This window comes from Gorilla gorilla, chromosome 10, assembly GCF_029281585.2.
Source record: "Gorilla gorilla gorilla isolate KB3781 chromosome 10, NHGRI_mGorGor1-v2.1_pri, whole genome shotgun sequence".
NCBI classification, from domain to species: Eukaryota; Metazoa; Chordata; class Mammalia; order Primates; family Hominidae; genus Gorilla; species Gorilla gorilla.
Window position 1 is genome coordinate 117089336 of NC_073234.2, and position 13530 is coordinate 117102865.

Consider the following 13530-nt stretch of genomic DNA (forward strand, 5'->3'; position numbering starts at 1 on the left):
AGATTCCAGGACCTGCTCCTCTGTTTTCTTCAGGGTCTTGCTTTGTTCTTCTCTATCTCTTCTTCCCACCACTGGAGGTGTCCCAGCCTCCTTTCTCCTCTTCTCTATTCTTTTCTTTTTTCTCCTCTTCTCTGTGGCAGGTGCCTCAGGTCAGAAGCCACAGTCTGCACAGAGCAGGCTGTGCTCTCCTGAGGAACCCCCCTAACACCGTTTGGTCTCTTCCGTCACTGCTCTGAGGACAAATCTCTTCGCACACTTTGCATACTTTACTAACAGAGAATGCTGACTGCTGATACGATATTATTCTGGTGTGAAAGTGGGTGTCTTTAATTAATTTTAATGACGGATTCTCAAAGGTACATCAGCAAAACAGTCTGATGAAAATGGGGAGGCTGCCTATGATCTGCCAGGTAAAGTATTCCGTGAAGCTCTCAAATTTTCTTACTATATTATAATGTTTCTGGGAATATTGAATGACCAAGCATGAAGAATACTCATCACACACACACACACACACACACACACACACACACACATACACACACACACACACATCCTTAGAGTTGGGGGAGAGGGAGCAGTGAGTTAATAATGTGGGATCAAAGTCTTCTTTCTTCCTGTGGGCAAAATGCATACTAACTTTTAGATGCTGAAACATTTGTAAGCCCTGAATGCTGGGTTAAAATTCTCTTGATGTGATACACAAGCTGCCAAAAACTTTTTAAAATTAGATTTTGGTTGCAAGGATAGAATTCTACCAACTCCTTATGAGGAATCAGCCCATGAACTGTTTTCTCTTTGTGATATAAGCTTTTTCTCTTCACCAATGTGAATAAATATGATCAAGTTCCCTATACCCATGTTAGTGTCTTACAATAGTAAATCAGCCAAGATAAAAACATATTATATGACTATAAAGGTCAATGTCTCATTCATAAAGATAGCCTTTTCCTGTTTTTCTGAACTTTAATGTGTATAGATGACTAGCTACCATGATTGCATGAATCATTATAAAACCAAATTGGAATAAAACTGCTACAGAATTCTTGTGGACAGTTACTATTATTCAGGATGCTTTCATGCTGAATAAAGATTTTTCAGAAACAGCAGACTCTTATAGTTTATTTTTCCTATTATTTATGTTAGCTATTTTAGGCTGTTTTTTATTTAATATATGAAAAATGTCCACCCATGTAGTCGGAGTCCAGACCAAAGTCATAATGTCTCTAAATGATGTATTATTATGAGTAAAATACTAATTTGGAGTTGATTGTAATGGTTAAGATGATTTTTTTCACTAAACAGCATTCCTCCATCTTTTCCTTTTCTTTTACGGACTTCAGCTGAGGACTGGATAGTTGCAAACAAAGATCTGATTGACAAGACGAAGTTCACCATCACAGGTCTGCCAACAGATGCAAAGATCTTTGTGCGTGTGAAGGCTGTTAATGCAGCTGGTGCCAGCGAGCCCAAGTACTATTCTCAGCCCATTCTCGTGAAGGAAATCATAGGTAGGAGACAAGGCTTTCAAAATTTAGACTCCATTTTACATTGTTCACTTTTTTTTTCTTCAAACTACTTTCTTTCTCAAAACCTCCTATTTTGTTGTTACTCCTTTGATATTTTGTTAATGCTTCCTAAGAGTTAGAACTTAATAAAGCAGCTCTCTTCAGGCAATGTGGGAGATCACCTTCAGGTTTATCTTGGTACTCTGAGGACCAGTTAGTTAACCTTTCCTGGTTCCAGGAGCCAACTCTGGCTGGGCTGCCTATTTACAGTGGAGAGAGAGTATGTTAATACAACCATGCAAACAATCCATACGACAACCATATGCCTCCAATGAATCTGCAGGGTCAGAACTATTTTCATAATATTATGAATATATTATTTGTACCTTTCAATGTTTTGACATCTTCACTGATAGTATAAAAATGTAGGTGAGTAAAACTGTTGATACCTTAGTATGAAATCAAGTCAGTGCCACGGAGCCATACTAGCCAGCCTTGCCTTCCTCACCACCATGCACTCAACAGATGAAATAAAAGGGCCAGTTTTGCCTGAGAGTCTCTTTTTTTTTTTTTTGAGATGGAGTTTTGCTCTTGTTGCCCAGGCTGGAGTACAATGGCACAATCTTGGCCACTGCAACCTCTGCCTCCCAGATTCAAGCAATTCTCCTGCCTCAGCCTCCCAAGTAGTTGGGATTATAGACGTGCACCACTACGCCTGGCTAATTTTTTTGGTATTTTTTAGTAGAGACAGGGTTTCACCATGTTGGTCAGGCTGGTCTCGAACTCCTGACCTCAAGTGATCCACCTGCCTCAGCCTCCCAAAGTGCTGGGATTACAGGCGTGAGACACCACGCCTGGCCCTTAGAGTATTCTTAATGAAGCATAAAAATAATTAATTTTGGCTGAGCACAATGCCTCATGCCTGTAATTCTAGTATTTTGGGAGGCTGAGGCAGGCAGATCACTTAAGCCCAGGAGTTTGAGACCAGCCTGGGGAACATGGCAAAACCACGTCTTTACTAAAAATACAAAAATTTGCTGGGTGTGGTGGCACACGCCTGTGGTTCTGGCTACTCAGGAGGCTGAGGTGAGAGAATCACTTGAACCCAGGAGGCAGAGGCTGCAGTGAGCCAAGATCATGCCACTGCACTTCAGCCTGGGTGACAGAGCAAGACCTTGTCTCAAATAAAACAAAACAAGAATAAGAATAATAACTTTCATCAAATCTTGGCTCTTGAGTATGTTTTTTTTCTAGACTCGTGTGACAATGAAATGCAAAGTATGTCTGAAGTACTTAGGCTGCACACTGCAGTACAATGGTTGTCCCCAGGAAAAGCACCGTACAACTGAGTTGGAGGATGAATAGGTGACTTTTTTGCATAGAAGCTCCACTTTTACTTGGGGAAATAAGTAAGAAGAACTGCTTCATCCCTGTGAGCCTATGAGCCTTTGACTCCCTGCTCCTGATGGATTTGCAGTGACATGCTCTAGTATCTTCATGATGTTTAATTAATGAATATTAATACACAGTGGGCCAGGGTGGCCTATTATGTACTTCACCACAGTCACACAGGGAGAAAGTTACTGTCGAACTCCAACAGAGTCACCTAAATAGCAAGTGCTGGGTGCTAACATTTTGTTTTTTTCTGGTAAGGAAGAATGGACAGTCCTCCCAGCTAATGTGGTGCCTATAGATCTTTCGTGGAATGTTCCCTTGCAAATATACTCACTGTTAGAAACTATGAATAACTAGCCAGACGTGGTGGCTCATGCCGGTAATCCCAGCACTTTGGGAGACTAAGGCAGGTGGATCACCTGAGGTCACAAGTTTGAGACTAGCCTGGCCAACATGGCAAAATCCCATCTCTACTAAAAATACAAAAATTAGCCAGGCGTGGTGGCATGTGCCTGTAGTCTCAGCTACTTGGGAGGCTGAGACATGAGAATCGCTTGAACCCAGGAGGCGGAGGTTGCAGTGAGCAATGTCACTGCACTCCAGCCTGGGCGACAGAGAGAGACTCTCTGAAAAAAAAAAAAAAAAGAAAAAAGAAACTATGAAAAGTATGCATAGTATGTATAAGGCCCTAAGAGAAAATGTATTTTTCTATAAAGTTGCTTTAGGCTTATTACAACAATAAAAATACAAAGTTGCAATAAAGCCAACGATGTCAGGGATAAATTTTGCTGAGTCAAACTGTTAAAACATCTCTGTGTGGAAACACACACACACACACACACACACACACACACACACACACACATTTTGAACCAGTTACCATATATCTTCTGTTAGTGGCACATCTCAGAGTTTATTGCAGAGATATGCCACAAGGGTACGCTGGTGAGCATCATGCCATTTTGCTTTTGTAAGGCTATTTTCAGACACCAGACTGATTGCAAAATTGTGCTATTTTACCCTCTCTCAGAACCTCCAAAGATTCGCATCCCGAGACACCTGAAGCAAACCTATATCCGCAGAGTTGGAGAAGCTGTCAATCTGGTTATACCTTTCCAGGTAAGAGTTCAAGGGTCGCTCTTTTTCTCTTTCCAGGGCTGGGTTAGTTTAGGAAGTAGGAAGAGGTACTCTAGCATTTAAGTTCATCATGATTCAGGATTTCCTCAGAGGGAGAGGAGGTAAATAAAGAATGAAAGAGTATTGGAGAATGATTAAGCAATCTCCTGCTGTCAAAATAGAGAAATCTATAGAAACCGTCACAGATTTTCTTTCTGCATGAGACAAATGAGATATAGTCTTGCCTGAAGCTCAGGGACTATGGTGGGCAGGGAAGAAACATCAAGGAGATACCAAATGAAGAAATGCTTGAAGATTCTTTTGGTCCTATACATTTGTAAAACCCATGATTTTAAGTGAAGCTCTCAGTGTAACATTCAGGAAAACAGTGTGTGCTTAGTTCCCACAATGACCCCAAACCAAAATAATTTCAATAAGGGGGACAACTGAAATTTGAAATCACGATGACACTAACTGAAATATATGAACAATATTAAATCATTGTTCCAGCAAAAGAATCTGTTCTTCACAAAATTCACTAGTCTTTACTTACAATAGTCAATTTTGGTCTTATACAAATACACACACACACCCTGCACCTCCCAACCCTTACTCTCCAACTCCCTATTCATATGACACCTCCAGACAGTGCTGTTCAATAGAACTTTCTTCAATGTTAGAAATGTTCTATATCAATGCTGTCCAATATGGTAGCCACTGGCCACATGTGGCTGTGGAGCACTTGAAACGTGTAACTAGGAACTAGTGTGACTGGAGAAATAAATTTTTAATTTTCTTTAATTTTAATTAATTTTAATTTAAATAGCCACGTGTACCTTGTGGCTATCGTATCAGCCAGCCTGGCCTTAGAATGTAGGTCTCTACACACATTTGACACTCATATACACACACACACACACACTCACACACACACACACATGCACACACACACACTCTCACACACACACACACACTCACACATGCACACATGCACACACAGAGAGAACTCTGTTCAAACCCAGGCTCCCATGAAACCAAACTAAAGGGATGGCCAATTCAGGCCATCCTCATTGCACTCCAGGCGCAAACCTAAGGAGAGACATTGTGTACTACATACCCCCGGCATGAAATCAGAATGAAAGCCAAGGAGGAAGTGAAGCGGAACACAGCCGAGGAGGAAGCGGGTGGCTTGGCAAGGTTCTTCTCACTTTCCTTCTCCTGCAGCATCAAATAAAACCAGAAGTGGCAACAAGGCAGGTATGGGGGACCCAGCCCCAACCCTGCACTGGGGCTGCTGAGTCAGCCCTCAAGCCTCCACGTCGTTCCTGCCACCACAACTAATCCCAGTTCCCAGATCTGGGGGTCTGCGTGTTCAGCTTCTGTCACTGAGTCTGAGAGAGAAAAAATCATGAGAACAGGGACCCCATAGATCTGGCATCCCAGAGACTGTTCAGCCCCCAGGAAGGGAGATGAGACCAAAGTGTGATGTTTGTATATTTGTGTAATCTCTAGAGTTCGCAAACATTTTCTCATTTGATCCTCAGAAACACCCTGTGAGGCAGGAAGGCCAGATTTCCTTACCTTGCTTGAGAAGGGAAGAAACTGAAAGGGAAGTTAAGTGACTTGCCCAACGTCACACAGAAAGTCAATGGTAGGGCCAAGAACAGAGTCCATGGCCCCGTCACTTAATTCAGTGGTTTTTTCCACTCTGTATATTATTAGAGAACCTACATTTTTCCCTAGTGGCTAACAGCAAGTTGTACATTTAAGGAAATAAGCTTGAACTGTTTTTCCCTATCTTCAACAACGTCGTTCTCTGCTTCCCATGTGTGAGTCTGAGCATCCCCAACCACTCTTCAGGCTCTGAAGCAGGGATTTGGTGTGTAGCTCTACATCTCTTATTATAACCTAGCCATGTTCAGAGCCCACAGGAAAGCTGTGCCTTACCTGACAGAATTCATGCTTGGTTCCTGTCTGCCAGGGTACGCCTGGATGCTCGGGGATTCTAGGAAATTCCTTTGTAATAGAAATGGAAACTCAGGTTCATGAATGGGATTATGATTTCTTAAATTCTGCTCTTAAAGAATAGTTTCAACAGCGAGAGGGAACAGAGAGAGAATTCTAGACAAGTCTAAAATGAGCAGCACAGGACAGTAGAATAATAATCATTAACATTTAGATGATATTGGCCAGGCACGGTGGCTCACACCCATAATCCCAGCACTTTGGAAGGCTGAGGCGTGTGAATCACATGAGGTCAGGAGTTCGAGACCAGCCTGGCCAACTTGGTGAAACCCTGTTTCTACTAACAACTAAAAAAATTAGCCAAGCATGGTGGTGCGTGCCTGTAAACCCAAGTACTTGGGAGGGTGAGGCAGGAGAATCCCTTGAACCCAGGAGGTGGAGGTTGCAGTAAGCCAAGATTGTGCCACTGCACTCCAGCCTGGGCGACAAGAGCCAAATTCTGTCAAAAAAAAAAAATTTAGATAATATTAACTACAAAAACTTATGTATTGGGCAGAAGCTTTCTCAGCACTTTAATGTTTATAACCACTCTTTGAGATAGGTACTACCATTATTCCCGTCGAGGCACAGAAAGCTTAGTAACTTGCCCAGGGTCACACAGACGTTAAGTGGTCAGGAGCTAGATATAGATTCCAGGGCCCCAGAGCCCGTGCTCTTAACAATTATCCTGTGTTGTGCAGGCTTTTGGAGACTAGGAGACCCAGCTGGGAGACCTGGTTCCAGTGCTTACCTAACTGCAAGACCTTGGACAAATTATTTAACTTCTCTATCCAAAAAATGAGGATAATGATAATAAGCTTGATGTGAAGATTAAGGAAAATAATCAGTGTTATGTACCTAAGGTAGTGCCTTGCACATAAAATACAGATTACAGCTTTGCTGCTGTAATTGCTCACCACCAGACTAGAAGGGTGGTATTTTCCAGCCCTGCCTAGAATGGGTTAAGCCATTGTCCTTCTCATAATGCTGCAGAAACATCTTGAGACAATATGATTTACCCCCTCTACTTTTGCTGTCTTTCTTTTTAGGGAAAACCAAGACCAGAATTAACTTGGAAGAAGGATGGTGCAGAAATTGATAAGAATCAAATAAACATTCGCAACTCTGAGACTGATACAATCATATTTATTAGAAAAGCAGAGAGGAGCCACTCTGGGAAATATGATCTGCAAGTCAAAGTGGACAAATTCGTGGAGACCGCATTAATTGACATCCAGATCATTGGTAGGTTTAGATGAAGGAGCCAGAAAGTTCTGTCAAAGCAGTACAGGGATGAATTATCCTTGTCCCTAAGGCAAGAGCAGGAGTTTTGTTAGGCTGGCTCTACATAAAACTCTTTTTTTAGATTTGTTTTTTAAAAATAGATAAATTAGGCTGGGCGTGGTAGCTTACACCTGTAATCCCAGTACTTTGGGAGGCCAACGTAGGCAGATCACTTGGGGTCAGGAGTTCAAGACCAGCCTGGCCAACATTGTGAAGCGCCGTCTCTATTAAAAATACAAAAATTAGCTGGGCATGGTGGTGTGCACCTGTAATCCCAGCTACTCAGGAAACTGAGGCAGGAGAATCGCTTGAACCCAGGAGGTGGAAGTTGCAGTGAGCTGAGATCACGCCACTGCACTCTAGCCTGGGTGACAGAGTGAGACTCTGTCTCCAAAAAAAGGACAGTAAGATTTGTTACCATTTCAAAATGAATTCTCACCAACTCAAAGGACTAATCACGGGATATTTAAGGCATATATGTTCAAGAAAATTAATGAATGTGCTTTTTAGTGAAATCCTTCTGCACTATTCTATAACCCAGCTCTCTCTTACTCTTAGTTTCTCATCTCCCTGATGATAAAATTATTTCTTATGTTGAATTCTTACATTCTAGACAGTATAGATTCTAGCTATAGTTTAACATGTTTCTTACTACACCTAAAATTTGCTAATGAAGTTTTCATGGAGAATGAAGACTTTTTTTAATATTAATATAAGGAAGATGTACCTAAGCAAAATTGAACAGTTAAATACTGAATTCTTTGATCCTGCCAGAGTAGTTAGATATGTACCTGCCCAAAGAATAAATAAGGTTAGTTCTTACTTCTGTCCAGAGTCAGGGGAATAGAGGAAGGACCCCTTATGGATAGACCCCTCTCACTTAAATTATACTGTAATTTTTGCAATGTCAAGAAATAAATTTAAGGCCGGATGTGGTGGCTCACACCTGTAATACCAGCACTTTGGGAGGTGGGCAGATCACTTGGGGCCAGGAGTTTGAGACAAGCCTGGACAATATGGTAAAAACCTGTCTGTACTAAAAATGCAAAAATTAGCCAGACATTGTGGCCCACACTTGTGGTCCCAGCTGCTTGGGAGGCTGAGGCATGAAAATCGCTTCAACCTGGGAGGAGGAGATTGCTGTGAGCCAAGATTTCACCACTGCACTCAGCCTGGGTGACAGACCATGACTCTGTCTCCAAAAAAAAAAAAAAAAAAAAAGAAAGGAAAGAAAGAAATTTAAGAGCAGAGCTAGAAAAACGTTGTTTCCAATCATTGTTATCACTGTATTTCAGTAAATTTGCTGAAAGTTGCTCTAACCAAAGGGGCAACTTCCTGTAACAGCCTTCCTTAAAGGGTCATTCCCTTTAAACTAAGCACTCTTTCCCCACTGGCTAATCCTTTTTGAGTTTTGTTAAGTTGCAGGGAGTGTTGAGGCTGCTCTGTGCCCTTTGATCTGGCCTGGTTCCATTCTACTGGAAGGCAAAGGGTCTCAGAAGCCCCCATGGTAGGGTCTAGAAGAGTGATGCCTCCTGTAACAGAGGAAAGGGTCTTTTCAAATATCCTCATGAAACAAAATGTAGACTGGGAAAGAAAGTGACCTTGCAGTGACACCATGAATTCATCCTGTAGACCGTCCAGGTCCACCCCAAATTGTGAAGATTGAGGATGTCTGGGGAGAAAATGTCGCTCTCACATGGACTCCACCAAAGGATGATGGAAATGCTGCTATCACAGGCTATACCATTCAGAAGGCTGACAAGAAGAGCATGGTAAGGTCTGGCTTTCTCTGGTTCATCAGCAGCAAAAGGCACATTTCATCAGAGGTAAAGGAGATGGCATAAGGGCCTCACTGGTAGGGAGCCAACTGGGGCTGTGGAGAAGCGATGTGGCAGAGAGAAAGGAAAAGACCTGTGGAGCCACAGAGCTGGTCTTAAACCCCAGCATTGCTACTTAAGACCACATGTATAAGGACCACACGTGACCACAATCACTTGAGCTCTTTGATCTCTATTTTCCTCATCTATGTAATGGGGGCACAAATGTCCCTTGCTTGATTATTACAAAGCTAAAATGATATAAAGCAACTGGTTCCAATGTTCAGTAGAATTCAATAAACTCATTCATTCAACAAATATTTGCTCAAGACTTTGACTCAGATTTACACCCATGCAACTCTTTCTCCTTGTGAAATAAATGTTGGATACTATGCACTTACGTCTACAAAAAAGTAAAAAGACAGACACCAGTTAGAAAAGAAAGATTCTACAAGGTTACAGCATGTGCAAATGCGGAAAGGTCTGGAGAAAAAGAGCTTAATGCAAACTTGTCCAACCCGTGGCCCACAGACCTCATGCAACCCAGGACGGCTTCGAATGCAGCCCAACACATATTTGTAAACTTTCTTAAAACGTTATGAGTTTTTTTATGATTTTTTTTCAGCTCATCAGCTATCATTAGCGTTAGTCTATTTTATGTGTGGCCCAAGACAATTCTTTTTCCAGGGAAGCCAAAAGATTGAAAACCCCTGGCTTAATGTGTTTAAAAAGCAACCTAGTTGGAGTATGACTCATTATAAACTTATTTTATAGATGAGGAAACTGAGGCTCACAGAGGATAAATGACTTGCTAAAGATCACCAGATTTTCTCACACCTGAAATCCCAGCTACTTGGGAGGCTGAGGCAGGAGAATTGCTTGAACTCGGAAGGTGGAGGTTGTAGTGAGCTGAGATTGTGCCACTTTACTCTAGCCAGGATGACAGAGCAAGACTCCATCTCAAAAAGAAAAAACAGAACCAAAGTTAATAATATCAGCCAGGAGCAGTGGCTCATACCTGTAGTCCCAGCACTTTGGAAGGCTGAGGCAGGAGGATTGCTTGAGCCCAGGAGTTTGAGACCAGCCTGGACAACATAGGGAGACCTCTTCTCTCTAAAAAATAAATTAGCTGGGTGTGGTAGCACGTGCCTGTAGTCCCAGTTACTCGGGAGGCTGAGGTGAAAGTGTCTATTGAGCCCGGGAGGTCAAGACTATAGTAAGCCAAGATTGCATCACTGTACTCCAGCCTGGGTGACAGAGTGAGATCCTGTCTCAAAAAGAAAAAAAATAATAATAATGTTAAGTAAATGTACTGGATATTACTAATGTTTCTCTAGTGATTTAGCTTCAGGTCTTTCTCATAAGTTAGCACTAAAATTCTGTAGTTATACTTTATTCTACAAAAGATAGCTAGGAAGACAAATAGGTAGGTAGACAGGTAGATAAATAGATGACAGACACCTAAAGGTTATGAAAAAATATAAAGATAGTAGATGACAACTAGGGTATATGAATCTAATGTGTAAATGAAGATTAAATTACATAGTCAATTGCAAATAAGTTGTGAAATATTAAACAAAATATACGTTGTTTCAACACATTTTAACAACATATATTACTACTCTCCATATAAAAATGAGTGGTCTTTTTTTCTTTTTGTTAATAAAGCATCCTTGTTATTTATCCCAATCTACAGTTAGAAAAATTGTATACTTTTAGGTGATTTTCCTCCAGTTATTTTTTTTTTTCTTTTAGGAATGGTTTACTGTCATTGAGCATTATCATCGAACCAGTGCTACCATTACTGAATTGGTCATAGGGAATGAATATTACTTCCGGGTCTTTTCTGAAAACATGTGTGGCCTCAGTGAGGATGCTACCATGACTAAAGAGAGTGCAGTGATCGCCAAGGATGGTGAGTTGGGAATGGACTGACATTTGAAAACCTTGGTTGACAGTGACTAGACAGAGAAGACTGGAAAAAGAGATGTGGTGAAAGGGAACAAAAAAATGGTAAATGTACATTGTAAAATTATGATAATGGCGTTCAAGTAAAATTTTAATTTTACAGGTAAAATTTAAGTGAAATTGTATTATTATTGCATTTTTTACAAATATAGGCTTTAATTAATTCCAGGTTCTAGGCAGTGGATCTATAAATGGCTCATACCCCAGAGGCTGGAAGAAGTAGACATTTTCTTCTGGAGTTTCTACTTTTATTCTTGGACACCTTTATTGTAGCTACACATGGGACCCACTCTATGATAAAAGGAGAAACTAAATTCTATCCTTATCTTTTCTTTTCATCATAAACCACTCTTCTTAAAACCTTCCTTGTGTATTTTCACATTAGAACAAATTTCTATTCAAAATACTCAGAAAGACACCAAAGTCTTCTCAATATCTGGTTCAGTTTCAGATGACCCCTCTGGCTTTCTATCCCACGTATGATTAGCTATACATTTATACCCCTCAGAATGTTTGCCACATGGCATTTGCTCATCTTTGTCCAAGTTTTTCTAAGTTCAGGGAAGTTTTAATCATGTGTAAAGTATGCCACCAATAATATATTCTCAGGCTAATTTACATAATTTTAACATATTTGTAATGCTTGTTTTTAAGGTAAAATCTACAAAAATCCAGTGTATGAAGACTTTGATTTCTCAGAGGCACCCATGTTTACTCAGCCTTTGGTTAACACCTATGCCATAGCTGGTTACAATGCCACCCTAAACTGCAGTGTGAGAGGAAATCCTAAGGTACCATGTTCTTTTATCACCTCAGTTAAAGTCCGTGTCTTGTATTTGCTGTGTTGTAATGTAAGTAACAATGTAAACAAATCCAGCTGCTGCTTGTGTCTTCCCAGGATGGGGGATTAGAAGGTGGTAGTGGTGGTAGATTATTTGGCACACTATTCAGATGTAGTAGTAAAAAATGCTTACATTTCTTTGCTAAGGGATTCCTTCTAAAAAAAAAAAAAGCAAACCACCTATTTAAAAAAGAACATCCCTGTGTAAGGAGATGGAAGTATAATAATATTGTTTCACTTGGAGAATTAGGTGGTAATGTCAAGAATTCTGTGATAGGTTAAAGTAAACAACAATCACACTACACTGTGTGTGATAGGTTAAAGTAAACAACAATTACACTATGCTGTAAGACAGAATATGAATGTGCTTTGGTAAGGGTACAGTGTGCTAAGAAGGGAGCTATCATATCCAGTTGAAGAGATTAGAAAGGTTTCAAGGTTTCATCTTTGCATTTGAAAAGAGCAACGAATTAATGAATATCACCCATAGAGATGTACATATCCCTGGGTGCAAGACAGAAAGTACCCTAGAATTGGGAAAATTTATGAACTTTTTTTTTTTCCTGTATATACCTTGATCAGAAATAGGGAAGTCGTCCGGGCACAGTGGCTCATGCCTATAATCCGAACACTTTGGAGGCTGAGGCAGGCGGATCACTTGGTCAGGAGTTCGAGACCAGCCTGGGCAACATGGTCTCTACTAAAAATACAAAAATTAGCTGGGCATGGTGGCACATGCCTGTGATCCCAGCTACTTGGGAGGCTGAGGCAGGAGAATTGCATGAACCTGGGAGGTGCAGGTTGCAGTGAGCTGAGATAGCACCACTGCACTCTAGTCTGGGTAACAGAAGAAGACTCCGTCTCAAAAAAAAAAAAAAAGAAAATCAAAGGAAGAAGCCAGACTAAGGATGAGAGAAAGGTGCTGAACTAATGTTTACTTGGAAGTGATGTTGGTACATCCAAATGGGAATGATGAGGAAGCAGATGGAGAGGTTCACCTGGAGCCTAGGAGAAAGGCCAGGGCTGTTGCTCTTGGTTTGGAAGTCCCATACATAAAGATGCTACATTCTACCCCTTGCCAAAGCTTTAGAAAGGTGTGAGGCTCAGTGATTGCTCCCATTTGAAGGGTGGAAGGAAGAAGAAGACTGTGTGAAGGAGACAGAAAAGGTGCCATCTCTAGGTTCTGAGCAAGACAAAATAATAGAAGAGGTGGAAGAGAGAATGCAGAGGGTGCATATTTACAAAAGAAAGGAGAAGACAATATGAGAGTGAGGAGTCACTGACATCAAATGCAGTTCAGAAGTCAAGGAGAATGAAGTCATCTTCCTGGGCAATTGGGTCATTACTGATCTTGCATTATCTGATTGGAGTAGATCCATTGCCATGGGATGATGAATATAGACATCAGAGGACAGATTAAGTAATAAGGAGGCAGATGCAGTTCATAAAGAATTAAAAAAGAGTATCAGGAAAAGGAAGTGAAGAAAATCAAATGATCATGACACTTTATGGGGTTTCTCTGAAAAAAGTGCTCAGCAAATATGCACTCTCTACAATGAGTTAACATCATGGACCTATGGATGACATTGTTTTTTAA

General features: G+C 40.9%; 1 protein-coding gene across 10 annotated transcripts in view; it reads left to right on the forward strand.

Annotated features, from left to right (window-relative positions):
• The window catches only part of MYBPC1 (myosin binding protein C1), a 91053-nt gene that overhangs the window by 71562 nt on the left and 5961 nt on the right, over nt 1–13530 (forward strand). For 8 of the 10 annotated variants that reach the window (XM_004053754.5, XM_063694243.1, XM_004053755.5 and 5 more), the window contains 6 exons: nt 1344–1511; nt 3934–4022; nt 7073–7268; nt 8940–9079; nt 10880–11039; nt 11747–11883. In XM_004053754.5, coding sequence (XP_004053802.1) covers nt 1344–1511; nt 3934–4022; nt 7073–7268; nt 8940–9079; nt 10880–11039; nt 11747–11883 — 890 coding nt within the window. Of the gene's footprint in view, nt 1–356; nt 411–1343; nt 1512–3933; nt 4023–7072; nt 7269–8939; nt 9080–10879; nt 11040–11746; nt 11884–13530 lie in introns of those variants that run through there. The other 2 variants (XM_055358789.2, XM_063694244.1) reach the window with 2 other exon arrangements.